The sequence below is a fragment of the Mus musculus genome, chromosome 1, assembly GCF_000001635.26.
Source record: "Mus musculus strain C57BL/6J chromosome 1, GRCm38.p6 C57BL/6J".
Lineage (NCBI taxonomy): Eukaryota > Metazoa > Chordata > Mammalia > Rodentia > Muridae > Mus > Mus musculus.
The window spans coordinates 10,332,754-10,348,799 of record NC_000067.6 but is presented as its reverse complement, the minus strand read 5'-3'; the positions used below and the strand labels follow the sequence as shown (position 1 = coordinate 10,348,799).

At 40.3% G+C, this 16,046-nt stretch overlaps 1 protein-coding gene across 4 annotated transcripts in view; it reads left to right on the top strand.

Moving 5' to 3' along the window:
- The window catches only part of Cpa6 (carboxypeptidase A6), a 424,263-nt gene that overhangs the window by 371,254 nt on the left and 36,963 nt on the right, over positions 1-16,046 (top strand). For all 4 annotated transcript variants that reach the window (XM_011238392.3, XM_011238393.2, NM_001289497.1 and 1 more), the window contains one exon: positions 11,331-11,533. In XM_011238392.3, the coding sequence (XP_011236694.1) occupies positions 11,331-11,533 (203 nt within the window). The remainder of the gene's footprint in view (positions 1-11,330; positions 11,534-16,046) is intronic.

Sequence of the window (16,046 nt, the reverse complement as noted above, 5' to 3'; positions counted from 1 at the left end):
GGGGAGCTTGGTTCTTTATCAGAGGGAGGGCTAGATTCTAGCATCACAGAGGTGGAGAGCTAACATCTGGCCAGCATCAAGCTAGCATCTGGCTCCTCCAGGTGTTTTCAATGGGGGAGGGGGAGTTATGGGCAGTGCCATTCTAATGCTGGGCTGGGTTTCCTCAGAGTGGCCAGAGAGGGGGAGGGAGCCCTGGGCTTGCTGCAGGGGGACACAGTGGGACTCAGTGCAGAAAACAGCTGCCCAAGTACTATGCTTGCCACAAAAGGGAGGGGCTTCTGCAGGAAAATATGCAGAGGCAAACCATCTGTACACAACACTGAGGTCTCTTTAGTGAGGCTTCCAAGAAGCAGGGCAATTAACCACTGAAAGTTAGCATCAGTAATTTGGGGGGCTACAACACTGACATTTTGCAGCAGTGTGACATGCTCTTCCAAAATTCATGTGAACCTGGAATATCTCTATAGAAACATGTTTGGAATTGGGGTATTTGTATACTAGAGTGTGATACACTCTAAACCTGATGAAAGGACACACAAAGCCACACAGAAAGACTTTCTCAGTGCTGTAACAGGATGCCTTAACCCAATGCCATAAACAAATTAAGGTAGGGGGATTTATCTTTGTTCTTGATTTCAGAGGGTTCAAGTTCATAGTCCCTGTCCCTGTGCACTTAGGCCAGAAGAGTATATGGTAAAGAAGCATATTCATTGTTCACAAGAAGCAGAGGTGGGGTAGAAAAGTAGGACAACATATCCCAAGGATCTATTTCTTCCTAAAATTCCCATAGCCTCCCAAAATAGTACTACCACCAACTCAGGACCAAACAATCAACATATGAGTCTACTGGAGACATTTTATATTCAAACCATAATAATGACCATATAAAGAAGGAGACAGAAACTGAAGTAACACGGTTACAAATCAAGTATGGTAGGAGCAGGGAAAAGCTGAAAATGGCAAGGAAGGATTCTTTCCTAGAACATCCAAAGAGAGGGCAGCTCTGTTGATGTCTTGATTTTATACTGCTAGTCTCAAGGACAGCAACAGTATCATTTCTATCACTTTAAGACCCAACTTATTGTAGCCTAGGAGGCAGGAAGCTGCTGCAATCCTTAAGGCAGACACCTGCTGTCTCTACTACAACTTAATTATGTAGAAATGATATTGCTGTGGTTTATTTTTTACAGGAAAATGAAACGGTATTATATTAATCTGCTCTCTATTTTCTGTGCTTCTGGCTACTGCCCCAGTGTTCTGGATTCCCGAAAGACACACGTACATATACAGACTTATATTTTAAATATCTAAAACAGCTCAATGGCTGGGCCACTTCCTAACTCCTTGTGGCTTACACACACTCCCCTTCGATATTGCTGAGGTAATACTTACTGAATTTATATTTTAACTTTGCTGCCCTAGACCCTGCTGGGCAGCTTTCCCTTTGAACCTACACGTTGGCTGTCTCTCCCTCTGTTGGCTGTCTCTCCCTCTGTTGGCTGTCTCTCCCTCCTGCACCTTTCAGGGCGTGGCCTGTCTCCTATGCCCTGGTCATGGCAGAATTCCCTTTTCCTCCTTCTTTGGTCCCTTCCCCAGAATTCTAAAATTCCCGCCTCTATCTCCCTGCCCAGCGATTGGCCTCCAGTAACTTTATTGACCAGTCAAAAACCAACTGGATACAGGTTTCCTTTAGTCCTATGTGCAGGACACTGCAAACATGCTTTTGGGTAACATAATTAGCATGGGAACACAAGTCACTACAGGAAAATATCCTTGTAATCAGTGCTACCCTAAGACTTGTTTCTGCTATCTTACTCCTGCCCTGTTCTCTACTGTTTACTTTTTCTCCTTCAATACTTTCTGGTAAACATTTCACAATGACTCTTGTTAATTGTCAATTTGTGTTCTATTTTTCCTCTGTTATTCCCAACCAACCCCCCCCCCCAAACTTGGGTCTTTCAACATCAATTTCTGAATTTAATCAGCATCTATATTATCTTCTTTGGGGGGGAGGAGAAGGAGAGGGGAGAGGGAGAGAAGAGAGGGGAGAGGGAGAGGGGAGAGGAAGAGGGGAGAGGAAGAGGGGAGAGGGAGAGGGAGAGGGAACAGTCTTCTTGGGCCTATCAACATCTTTCATGGGAATGGATGGAGGAGGCACACTAGACCTCTTAACTGTTTCAAGGAGTCTCAGGGGAAAGACAGCATTGGAAGTTATTGTAGCTAGGAAGAGGGGACTCACCAAGCCACAGCCATTCCTGAAGTTGATGGTCAAAATAAGCAGTTAGTGGTTGCTCAGGGAGGCAGAAGCATTTTCTTTGGTGGTTTATAAGTTGTCCATGCTCCTGCATGTAACTTTAATTAAACTTATTGCTTCACACAAACAAAAGAAGGAAAGAAAAAAGAAAGCAAGCAAGCATAGACATAGAAGGGAACTAAGTTGGAGCTGGGAAGACAAACAGGATCAGCATGAGAGAGATGGAGACAAGAGAGGTACTTGTGGACCAACAGAATCAAAGTATATTCATATAAGGAAATGTCAGAATAAAATCCATTATTATGTATAATACATGCTAATAGAAAAACTGAGGAAAAGGGGTACAAGATTTGGGCACACTCTTACACCCTCTGATCCCCATGCTCCACCAGTTTGCATTAACTGGAATGTTTGAGAATTTTTTCTTATTTTATAATTGATTTATTAAAATTTTTTAACTAATATGTATTAGCTATACACATTAATGAAGTAACACTTTTGGAATAATGTGAATCATTCTACAATTAAATAGTGCTGGTTATGCAGCTCTGTAATTAGCTTTAAAACTAAATTGTACACTTTTAAAAATAACTTTTATTGTATCATTTTGTTAAAACATTTCCTCCAGGAATTTTTCAAAGTGTATCAGAGTACAATACAGTTAGATTGAAAAAAAAAAGTCAAGATTCAAATTTCTTTTAAAAAGAAAAAGAATTTTGAAGCCAAATGTGTTGGTACAATCCTTAGGGAGGAGGCAGGAAGATCAAGGTTTTGAAAACAAGATGGATTCCATGGTAGAACTCTGTCCAACAACAAGGCTAGGGACATAGCTCAGGGCGGTATACTTACAAGGCTCTGGATCTGATACAAGCACTGAAAGAAAAAATGAGACATTTTGTATACAAGACTTCCAATGCTACTGTTAAAAACTCAGACATCGCTCTCAGAGACCAGTCTGCCCAGGTGAGCTCCACAGACTGGGAAGGGTGAGCAAGCAGACTGCAGAAGCAACACAGCTTCTGGGACAGGCAGAAGCTACATGGCTTCTGGGACAGGCCCTGTTTTGGGCTCCAGACATCGGAGTACCTTCCCCACCAGAGGAGAAGTGTCCCCCCAGGAGGGATCTTTAGGAGCAGATAAGGGAGCCATCTTGGGTACTGAATCCCTCAGAGACTAGACTGCGCAGGTGAGAGTGCAGACTACAGAAGCAACACAGCTACTGGGACAGACCCCGTTTCAGGCTCCAGAAATTCAGGTACCTTCCCCACCAGAGGAGAGATGTCTGCCCGGGAGGGCTCTGATCACCAGAGCAGGTGAGAGAGCCATCTGGTGTCCCATGTCCCTCAGAAACCAGTCTGCGCAGGGGAGCAGGCAGACTGCAGAGGCAACACATCTTCTGGGACAGGCCCGGTTTTCGGTTTTAGGCCTTCATCTTCAGCCAGGAGGCAGGTCTGGACACCAGATATCTGTGCACCTTCCCTGCAAGAGGAGAGCTTCCCTGCAGAGGGTACTCTGACCACTGAGACTCAGGAGAGAGCTAGACTCCCATGTCTGCTGACAGAGGCTAACAGGAAGAACAGGCTCCACCAAGAGACAACTATAGCAACTAACTCCAGAGATTACCAGATGGCGAAAGGCAAACATAAGAATCTTACTAACAGAAACCAAGACTACTCACCATCATCAGAATCCAGCACTCCCACCTCAGCCAGTCCTGGATACCCCAACACACCGAGAAAGCAAGACTCAGATTTAAAATCATATCTCATGATGCTGGTAGAGGACATAAAGAAGGGCTTTAGAAATTCACTTAAAGAAATACAGAACACTGCTAAAGAGGTAGAAGTCCTTAAAGAAATACAGGAACACACAACCAGATGATGGAATTTAACAAAACCATCCAAGACCTAAAAAAGGAAGTAGAAACAATAAAGAAACCCCAAAGTGAAACAACCCTGGAGAAAGAAACCCTAGGAAAGAAATCTGGAACCATAAATGTGAGCATCAGCAACAGAATACAAGAGATGGAAGAGAAAATTGCAGGTGCAGAAGATTCCATAGAGAACATGGACACAACAATCAAAGAAAATTCAAAATGCAAAAAGATCCTAACTCAAGACATCCAGGAAATCCAGGACACAATGAGAAGACCAAACCTACAGATAATAGGAGTAGATGAGAATGAAGATTTTCAAATTAAAGGGCCAGCAAATATCTTCAACAAAATTATAAAAGAAAACTTCCCAAACCTAAAGAAAGAGATGCCTATGAACATACAAGAAGCCTAGAGAACTCCAAGTAGACTGGACCAGAAAAGAAATTCCTCCCAATACATAATAATCAGAACAACAAACGCAATAAATAAAGACAGAAGGTTGAAAGCATTAAGGGAAAAAGTTCAAGTAACAAATAAAGGCAGGCCTATTAGAATTACTCCAGACTACTCACCAGAGACTATGAAAGCCAGAAGATACTGGACAGATGTTATACAGACACTAAGAGAACACAAATGCCAGCCCAGGCTACTATACCCAGCCAAACTTTCAATTACCATAGATGGAGAAACCAAAGTATTCCATAACAAAACCAAATTCACACAATATCTTTCCACGAATCCAGCCTTTCAAAGAATAATAAAGGGAAAACACCAACACAAGGACAGAAACCACGCCCTAGAAAAAGCAAGAAAGTAATCCTACAACAAACCTAAAAGAAGACAGCCACAAGAATCCCAACTTTAACAAAAAAATAACAGGAAGCAACAATTACTTTTCTTTAATTTCTCTTAACATCATTGGACTCAATTCCCCGATAAAAAAGACATAGACTAATAGACTGGCTACACAAACAAGACCCAACATTTTGTTGCTTACAGGAAACCCATCTCAGGGAAAAGGACAGACACTACCTCAGAGTGAAAGGCTGGGAAACAATTTTCCAAGCAAATAGTCAGAAGAAACAAGCTGGAGTACCCATTCTAATAATGAGTAAAAACATCTTCCAACCCACAGTTATCAAAAAAGACGAGGAGGGGCACTTCATACTCATCAAAGGTAAAATCTTCTAAGAGGAACTCTCAATTCTGAATATCTATGCTCCAAATACAAGGGCAGCCACATTCATTAAAGAAACTTTAGCAAACCTCAAAGTTCACATTGCACCTCACACAATAATAGTGGCAGAATTCAACAACCCACTGTCAACAAGGGACAGATCCTGGAAACAGGAACTAAACAGAGACACATGGACACTTAACAGAAGTTATGAAACATATGGATTTAATAGATATCTACAGAGCATTTTGTCCTAAAACAAAGGGTTATACGTTCTTCTCAGCACCACATGGTGCCACCTCCAAAATTGACCATATAATTGGTCACAAAACAGGCCTCAACAGATACAAAAATATTGAAATTGTCCCATGCATCCTATCAGATCACCACAGACTAAGGCTGATCTTCAATAACAGCATAAATAATAGAAACCCAACATTCACGTGGAAACTGAACAACACTCTACTCAATGATTCCTTGGCTAAGGAAGAAATAAAGAAAGAAATTAAAGACTTTTTAGAGTTTAATGAAAATGAAGCCACAACATACCCAAAATTGTGGGACACAATGAAGGCAGTCCTAAGAGGAAAACTCATAGCCCTGAGTGCCCCAAAAAGAAACTAGAGAGTGTTCACTAGCATCCTGACAGCACACCTCGAAGCTCTAGAACTAAAGGAAGCAAATTCACCCAAGAGGAGTAGATGGCAGGAAATAATCAAACTCAGGAGTGAAATCAACCAAGTGAAAACAAAAAGAACTATTCAAAGAATCAACCAAACCAGGAGCTGGTTCTTTGAGAAAATCAACAAGATAGATAAACCCTTAGGCAGACTAACTAGAGGGCACAGGGACAGAATCCTAATTAACAAAATCAAAAATGAAAAAGGAGAAATAACAAACAAAACCTGAGGAAATCCAAAACATCATCAGATCCTACTACAAAAGATATACTCAACAAAACAAGAAAACCTGGATGAGATGGACAACTTCCTAGACAGATACCAGGTACCAAAGTTAAATCAGGATCAGATTAATGATCTAAACAGCCCTGTTTCCCCTAAAGAAATAGAAGCAGTCATCAATAGTCTCCCAACCAAAAAAAAAAAGCCCAGGACCAGATGGGTTTAGTGCAAAGTCCTATCAGACCTTCAAAGAAGACCTAATTCCAACTCTTCTCAAACTATTCCACATAATAGAAACAGAAGTTACTCTACCCAATTCATTCTATGAAGCCACAATTAGTCTGATACCTAAACCACACAAAGATCCAACAAAAAAAAAGAGAACTTCAGACCAATTTCCCTTATGAATATCAATGCAAAAATACTCAATAAAATCCTCGCAAACCGAATCCAAGAACACATCAAAACAATCATCCATCATGAGCAAGTTGGCTTCATCCAAGGGATACAGGGATGGTTTAATATATGGAAATCTGTCAACATAATCCACTATATAAACAAACTCAAAGATAAACGCCTCATAATCATCTCCTTAGATTCGGAGAAAGCATTTGAAAAATCCAACACCCATTCATGATAAAAGTCTTGGAAAGATCAGAAATTCTAAGCCCATACCTAAACATAATAAAAGCAAAATACAGCAAACAAGTAGCCAACATTAAACTAAATGGAGAAATACTCAAAGCAGTCCCACTAAAATCAGGGACTAGACAAGGCTGCCCACTTTCTCCCTCCCTATTCAATATAGTACTTGAAGTTCTAGCCAGAGCAATTCGAAAACAAAAGGAGATCAAGGGGATACAAATTGGAAAGGAAGAAATCACAATATCACTATTTGCAGATGATATGATAGTATATATAAGTGACCCCAAAAGTTCCACCAGAGAACTCCTAATCCTGATAAACAGCTTCAGTGAAGTAAGTGGATATAAAATTAACTCAAACAAATCAATGGCCTTTCTCTACACAAAGGATAAACGGACTGAGAAAGAAGTTAGGGAAACAACACCCTTCTCAATAGTCACAAATAATATAAAATACCGTGGTGTGACTCTAACTAAGGAAGTGAAAGATCAGTATGATAAGAACTTCAAGTCTCTGAAGAAAAAATTGAAGATGATCTCAGAAGATGGAAAGATCTCCCATTCTCATGGGTTGGCAGGATTAATATAGTAAAAATGGCTATCCTGCCGAAAGCAATCTACAGATTCAATGCAATCCCCATCAAAATTCCAACTCAATTCTTCACTGAGATAGAAAGAGCAATTTGAAAATTCATCTGGAATAATAAAAATACTAGGATAGCAAAAACTCTTCTCAATGATAAAAGAACCTCTGGTGGAATCACCATGCCTGACATTAAGCTGTACTACAGAGCAATTATGGAAAAAAATTGCATGGTTCTGGTACAATGACAGACAGGTAGATCAATGGAATAGAATTGAAGACCCAGAAATGAATCCACACACCTATGGTCATTTGATCTCTGACAAGGAAGCTAAAACCATCCAGTGGAAAAAAGAAAGCATTTTCAACACATGGTGCTGGCACAACTGGCAGTTATCATGTAGAAGAATGCAAATTGATCCATTCTTACTTCCTTGTACAAAGATCAAGTCTAAGTGGATCAAAGACCTCCACATAAAACCAGAGACACTGAAATTAATAGAGGAGAAAGTGGGGGAAATCCTCAAACATATGGGCACAGGGGAAAAATTCCTAAACCGAACAGCAATGGCTGGTGCTGTAAGATCAAGAATTGACAAATGGGACCTCATAAAATTGCAAAGCTTCTGTAAGGCAAAAGACACTGTCGATAAGACAAAAAGGCCACCAACAGATTGGGAAAGGATTTTTACCAATCCTAAATCTGATAGGGGACTAATATCCAATATATACAAAGAGCTCAAAAAGCTGGACTCCAGAAATTCAAATAACCCCATTAAAAAATGGGGTACAGAGCTAAACAAAGAATTCTCACCTGAGGAATACCGAATGGCTGAGAAGCACCTGAAAAAATGTTCAACATCCTTAATCATCAGGGAAATGCAAATCAAAACAGCCCTGAGATTCCAAATCACACCACTCAGAATGGCTAAGATCAAAAATTCAGGTGACAGCAGATGCTGGTGAGGATGTGGAAAAAGAGGAACACTCCTCCATTGTTGGTGGGATTACACTTGTACAACCACTCTGGAAGTCATTCTGGAGGTTCCTCAGAAAATTGGACATAATACTACTGGAAGATCCAGCAATACCTCTGCTGGGCATCTACCCAGAAGAAGTTCCAACTGGTAATAAGAACACATGCTCCACTATGTTCATAGCAGCCTTATTTATAATAGCCAGAAGCTAGAAAAACCCAGATGTCCCTCAACAGAGGAATGGATTTAATGGATTTAAACAATGAAGTACTACTCAGCTATTAAAAACAAGGAATTTATGAAATTCTTGGACAAATGGATGTATCTGGAGGATATCATCCTTAGTGAGGTAACCCAGTCACAAAAGAAGTCATTAGATATGCACTCACTGATAAGTAGATATTAGCCTAGAAACATAGAACACCCAAGATACAATTTGCAAAACACAAGAAAATCAAGAAGAGGGAAGACCAGCGGGTGAATACTTTATTCCTCCTTAGAATAGGGAACAAAATACCCATGAAAGGAATCACAGAGACAAAGTTTGGAGCTAAGACGAAAGGATGGACTATCCAGAGACTACCTCACCCAGGGATCCATCCTATAATCAGCCACCAAATCCAGACACTATTGCATATGCCAGCAAGATTTTGCTGAAGGGACCCTGGTATAGCTGTCTTGTATGAGACTATTGCCAGTGCCTGGCAAATACAGAAGTGGATGCTCACAGTCATCTATAAGATAGAACATTGGGCCCCCAATGGAGAAGCTAGAGAAAGCACCCAAGGAGCTGAAGGGGTCTGCAACCCAATAGGTGGAACAACAATATGAACTAACCAGTACCTCCAGAGCTTGTGTCTCTAGCTGCATATGTAGCAAAAGATGGCCTAGTCGGCCATCACTGGGAAGAGAAGCCCCATGGTATTTCAAACTTTATATGCCCCAGTACAGGGGAATGCCAGGGCCAAGTGGGAGTGGGTGAGTAGGGAAGCAGTGCAGGGGGAGGGTATAGGGAACTTTTGAGATAGCATTTGACGTGTATATAAAGAAAATATCTAATAAAAAAAAAGAAAAAAAACTCAGACATCAAAGCTGGAGAGATGGCTGAGTGCTTAAGAGCACTTGCTGCTGCAACAGAGAACCCAAGTTTAGTTCCCAGCACCCACACAGTTGCTCACAGCAATGAAGGAGATCTGACAACCTTTGTGTCCTTCTCTGGTACTAGGCATGAACTTGGTACACACACACACACACACACACAGAGAGAGAGAGAGAGAGAGAGAGAGAGAGAGAGAGACTCACACACATGCACAGGTGTACACAAAGACATAGAAAAAATAAAAATGAACATTTAAAAAGTCAAATGTTCATTTGACTCTTGCTCTTTGTAAAAAGCCCATCTTTTCCTCTGAAATCACTTTCTTTCTTTAGACATGACTGTGTCCATGTGCTGATATTTTCCTTCTTGTGTCTTGTGTTTCGTGAGTAATGTCTGTTTGATTTTCTCTTCATTTTTGAAAAATTTAATTACCAGTTCTTCAAATGTTACTTTTCTTTCTGTCCTTCTAGGTCCCCTATTAGTCACGTTGACATTCATTCTACTTCTCATTTTCTTTTATTTCTGTCTCATTTTTCCAGCCTTTTTATCCCTTTCTTTTGTCTTCTGTGAATGTTTCAAACCAACTCACTAATAGGTTCAACTGTATTCATTCAAGTCACAAGTTAAGCCATGAGTTGAGTCCTGAGTTAAGCCCCGAGTTAAGCCCCGAGTTAAATAATGAGTTAGACAATGAGTTAAGAGGCTAATATTGTTTTCTATAAGTAGGGGAGTGACAATGGCCAACACTATAAAATAAATGCACAAAATATGATTGTAGCCGAATTTTCTTAGAACATCGATGTTTTGTGGTTGTCATAGTTCTTCTTAGTTGTGTATAGCCTTCCTAATAAATCTATACAAAATGGTTACTGAAAAAAAAGTTAAGAAGTTAACATTTGAGTCAAACATAGTAGCTCACACCTATAATCCTAGTACCCAAGGAGGCTGAGGAAGGAAAGTTAGGTGTCTAACACCAGCCTGAGTCACATGAGACCCTGTCTCAAAAGAAAAATAAATAAAATTTAGTTTAAACGATTTTTTCTTAACACAAGTGGATCCCCAAGATAAGAAGTACCCTAGGTCTTTATAAATGGGTGTGGACTTCTCTGATCTATAAATATAATAGATTTTATATAGACCTGTGTTCTTCCCTATCTTTATAATCTATAAATATTTGCCTATTATCAGACACTTTTTCAAACGTCTGCTCTTTTCTTTTGATTTGATATTGAGTTTGTCAGTAAACGTTTGTAGAACACTTCTCAGGTACTGTTTAAGCTGCTAGGGCGCCAGCCAGCAAGAGGTAAGAGTGAACAGAGAATCCTGACAGAATGTGGGCTCTAACAGGACACAGACTTTTCTGTGTGTCGTTTCCATTGTATCCCAGGCCTTGAGAACAGTGTAAACACTGGTGAATGGTAAGTGAGTAAATATTGAGCACTAATTACACATCTGTTCATTGTTATGAAAAAGAAAGTGCAGGTGTTGTGGAGCATGTAAATGAGAGCCTTCTGTAGGGGATTGCACAGAATTATTTCTCCAGCACAAGAACTAACAACTAAGAAAGATGTTCATTCAAAGTGTTCCTCGAGGTCTTAAACAACTAGTGCCAGCACCCACTCAGGCCCTCCTACAGTGCAGGCTTGTATCTGCTCAGAATTTTCATTATTGATTTCTATACATGAGAAATTGGATTACTTATTCAATAATATCAGTTTTTAAAAGCAATAAGAAAAGACCTAGTTTAACGACGCCTGTTTGTTTTTCTGGCTTTTTCCCTGCCTGAACACTCACGCTGTTTTCTTTTCTGACTTGCAGATGAAGGAGCCTCCGCACACCCTTGTGATGATACATACTGTGGTCCTTTCCCAGAATCTGAACCAGAAGTGAAGGCTGTAGCTAACTTCCTTCGAAAACACAGAAAGCGCATCAGGGCGTACCTGTCTTTTCATGCCTATGCTCAGATGTTGCTATATCCTTATTCTTACAAATATGCAACAATCCCCAATTTTAGCTGTGTGGTAAGTATGTGCTCTTGTATGTGAGCATTAGGCCTCATGCTTTTCTTCCTAAGGCTGTGGTTCTGAGTATTAGTGATAGTAGCAAACATGTTTATTCAAGTATTTTATATTAACTAACTCATTTAGTCTTTACAAATTTTCTTAGCCCCATCTTACAGGTTAGAAAATTGAGTCTCAGGAAAATTAAGCAACTAGACTAAGAACTCTCAGGGTTATAGCCAAAACCATCCGCAAGTCTAGCTCTAGTATTGTTGCTTATAACTGCTATTCTGCCTCCCAAATGCAATCATTTCAAACTGATTTTACATTCTTGTCATGGGTTATACAGAGAAGGTCGGGTGGATTTGATTAATATTATAGCTTTGGTCATATATGCAGGGCTGTAATTAACTTTATTGAGTCAATAATCATTCATAAATTATAGTCTGGCTCATTAATTAAAAGCAAGTTTTAATTTATAAGTGCTGTTTGCTTAATGCTATGTCTCTTGGTGCACAGCTGACACTTTAGTACTAAGGACAAACAGACTTCCAGGGCTAGATTGCATAAAGGAATAAAGACAAGATTCTCTCTCTTTATCTCACAAGTGTAACAAGCTGCTCCCTACAGGGCATAATTTACCACTAAGGAGCCATTTTAGAGCCTATAGCATCAGAAGGCATATAAAGTTCAAAATGAAGGAAAACTAACAAATAGTGTTAGTCAAAATAGCAAGTGCCTTTGGGAGAAAGAGAGAGGGTGACTCGCTTCAAGCACAGGGAGTTCTGGGCTATCGCTGTTAGTCCATTCCTTGGCCTGAAAGGTTATGTGTTCAGTTTGTGATCATTTATTGAGCTATAAACTTAACATTTGTGGTTGTTTTTTTTTTTCTTCTTCTTCTTCGACTCCTGACACTAAATGTGCAGAGCCTTTTTCAACATCATTTCTCCAACACCAACCAAGTGACCAATTACTTCAGTTCTGACACTAACTGCCCAGAGTAACCATCAGACTCCAAGTTAAGACTGCAGTCTCATGAAATGTCATCCACTCCAGATATCAACCTCAAGCAGGGGATTTTGACAATTTTGTGTACTAAGGAGTCCAAGATTCTCAATATCCACCCTCCCCCAGTTTCTATAACTTACTAGAACATCTCATAGATCCCAGAGAAATGATCCACTCACTGTTACTGACGTATAAAACACACAGCCTGGGAATAGCCAAAGGATTATGCAAGGCTCGGCAGAGGCAGGAGGTACAGACTTCCATGTGTCCTCCCTGCACCGCCGTATGGTCACCAAACTAGATGACTTCAGACTCCATTGTCTATTACAGGTCTCCCTTTACATGGCATAGTGAACCAGATCTCTGCCCATTCATAATTCAACTCCTCTTCTTAGACTGCTACCATAGGAATGAGAGATGCAATTGTCATCTATGGAGTAGAGACCAAGCATGCTATTAGCATGCTGAAATGCCCAGAACTGCACCCAACACCAATTCATCAGTCAATCTACAAGTCAAGAGTGACACTGTTTGAAAATCTGGGGTGAAGCCTGTCAAGATGATGGTTTGGAGGTCAAGGTACTTGTAGTACAAATGTGAGGACCTGAGTTCATATACCCCATACCCAATTAACATGCCAGGTGTGGTCTTATATACATCTATAATCCCAACACTTTGGGGGACAGAAATATGAGAACTGTTGGGCATGCTGGCTACCAGCCTAGCCAAAAAAAAAAAAAAAAAAAAAAAACCCTGAATTCCCAGCTCAAGGAGAGACATGATAGAAGAAGATCCCAACATGTGCCTACCCTGGCGTCAAACATACACACACACATACACACAGAGAGAGAGAGAGAGAGAGGGCACATGCACCAACACATACTTCGCATATACTTATAATACAAAGATATATGGGATAGGGGAGAGAGAGGGAGAGAAAAATGTCAAATGGGTTAAACATAAACTAAATCACTAAAACTAAGATGAAAATTTTTCAGAAACCAAGCAGTCCCTGAATGTTAATCAGAAATCATTACATCCTATCAAAATTCTTTAAAATATTCTACAAATATTTAACAACTTCTGCTAACTTTTAAAGTCATCATTAAACTACCTTATATATGAAAATACTTCAATAAAAATGTGCTTCTTGCTTAGCTGAGGGCCTACAAATGTCCTTTTGGACAATTGAAAAGAAGAAACGATTGGGAAAGGCAGTGTCTTATATCTAACTGTGCCATCCTGAAGAACATACTCGGGGAGAAATGTGAAATGCCCACTCTTTGTGAATAGAACATATCCAAACCTCTTACCATCATAGTATCTGCACCAGAACACCAGAAACACAGTGAGGTCAAAGAGGTTAGAACCAGACTTCCAGGTAAAATGGCAGCCCAGAAGCTGCCTCCATTTGACCTAGTCAGAGTCAAACTAAAAACATTAGACTCTATTGTAGCAAGAGGAAGAGCTTTAAAATTTTCACAGGTCATTCTAATATACTGGGTAAGTCCAGAGAGGAGGATAGAGACACAGTAAAAAGGAAGACACCAAGATAAACATGCTTCCAGTAGGAATGAAGGCTGGGGATAGGATGGGAGTGGGGATATGTTAGGGGTAGGTATATAATGGGAGCATATAGAAGCCTCATTCAAAAGAAAAGCCAGGCAACCCTAGTGAAGAGACTTAGCGTGTGGTGTGTCCGGGGTTAGGGGATGTGAGGGGCTCACAAGCCTAAAATCCAGTGGTGGGTTCTGATGATATAGTGATGCTTTAGTGGAAATGTACGCCTAAAATCCAGTGGTGGGTTCTGATGATATAGTGATGCTTTAGTGGAAATGTAAGAGAAATTCGTTTTGTGACTCTGATTCAGCAGCAGTGACTGGGTACCATCCTAAAACTGAGCCACCCTGCTAAGGGCCTGAGAACCCGGAACAATCCCCAATCAAGGGACTGAATTTAACTTGCCATCATCCCAGGGTCAGAGAAAACCCTGGGAGACCATTGTGGAACAGACACTCAAACAATGAAAAAAAAAAAAAAGTGCAGGTTGCTGAGGTGGGGAAAGCAAAGACAGCCCCCCCCCCCTCGTGACAAATCACATCCACTGAGGATAATTATGATCAACCTCCCCTATTTGCAGATCACATCTAGAATCCCAAATGAAGTTTCAGAAGTGTGCCTTGATACTGAGAGTTGGACCCCTCCAAGTACAGTGTTAATATTTAGGAGAGCTTAAAAATCCAAAAACAAGCCTCCACCTCTCCACAGATCCTCAGCGTAACACACTGCTGTGGTCGCTTCCTCCTTTTGTCCCTCCCAATGCACTTTGGAGAAACTCTGAAAGCAAAAATATTAGGTGCCCCAGTGGGTACTATGGTGAGGGAATGTCAGGAGGGAGAGAAGTCTGCCCAGCACACAGCATACAAATATAAGTGCAGACAGCCCAGGAGGACACCACACACGTTTCCAACACACTCTACACTAGCAAAATGCTCAAAGGGATAAGAACACACAAGGTCCTCTGGCCAGTGAGTCTAACCTGCAGTCCTGAGCTTCATTTTTCTACCTTGACTCTCTTTAAACAACAACTTTTAACAGCATGTTTACTGTCAGTGTTTTCTTTTTATGTTTTACTTCCCTCTCAAAATCATCTAATCTGACTTATATATTTCTTCACTCCAGAGAAACCATTTCATGCTGTTCTCTTCTCTTATCTGTGTCCTGGCTCCCTTTTCTTTTCACTATACCCTTAAGTAATGTTTTTACTTTATCATCCTCACCCCTATTTTAAAATTAAATCTTTTTGCTTTTAACTCCTCTCCCTCTATAAATGGATCCATGGGTCCATTTGAGCTTCTTCTTCTTTCTTGGGAAATCTTTTGTTGTTGTTGTTGTTGTTGTTGTTGTTGTTGTTGTAATTTGTTTCTTCACTCATCTTCCTTTCCCTTTTATTTAACCTTGCTTCTTCTATTGAAGAAGACACAAGGAGCCTGAAGCTTCTCGTGCTCCAGGAGGGGTAGAATCAAAGCTATAACAATGCCTGTATTGGCAAATGTGATCTACAGAGTTAACACCACCCTCGTCAAAATCCCAGGAACATGGGGCTGGAGAGATGGCTCAGCAGTTAAGAGCACTGAGTGCTCTTCCAGAGAACATGGGCTCAATTCCCAGCACCCACAAGTAGTTCATAACTGACTGTAACTCCAGTTCCAGGAGGATCTGTTGCCCTCTTCTGGCTGCAACAGGTACCAGGCATATAAATGATGCACATACATACATGCAGAAATACTCACACACATAAAACAAAAAAAATTAAATAACTTTAAATTATTTTAAAAGTCTAATAACAGTGATCAAAGAAGTAGAAAAGGAAACCCTAAAATTCATATCTAAGGACAAAAAAAAATATCCAAAGCAGAAAAAATAATGCTAGGGGCCATCAGGACTCAAGTTATATTACAGAGACACTGTGACAAAAGCAGCATAGACATAGCAAAAAAGTAAAAAAAAAAAAAAAAAAGAAAAA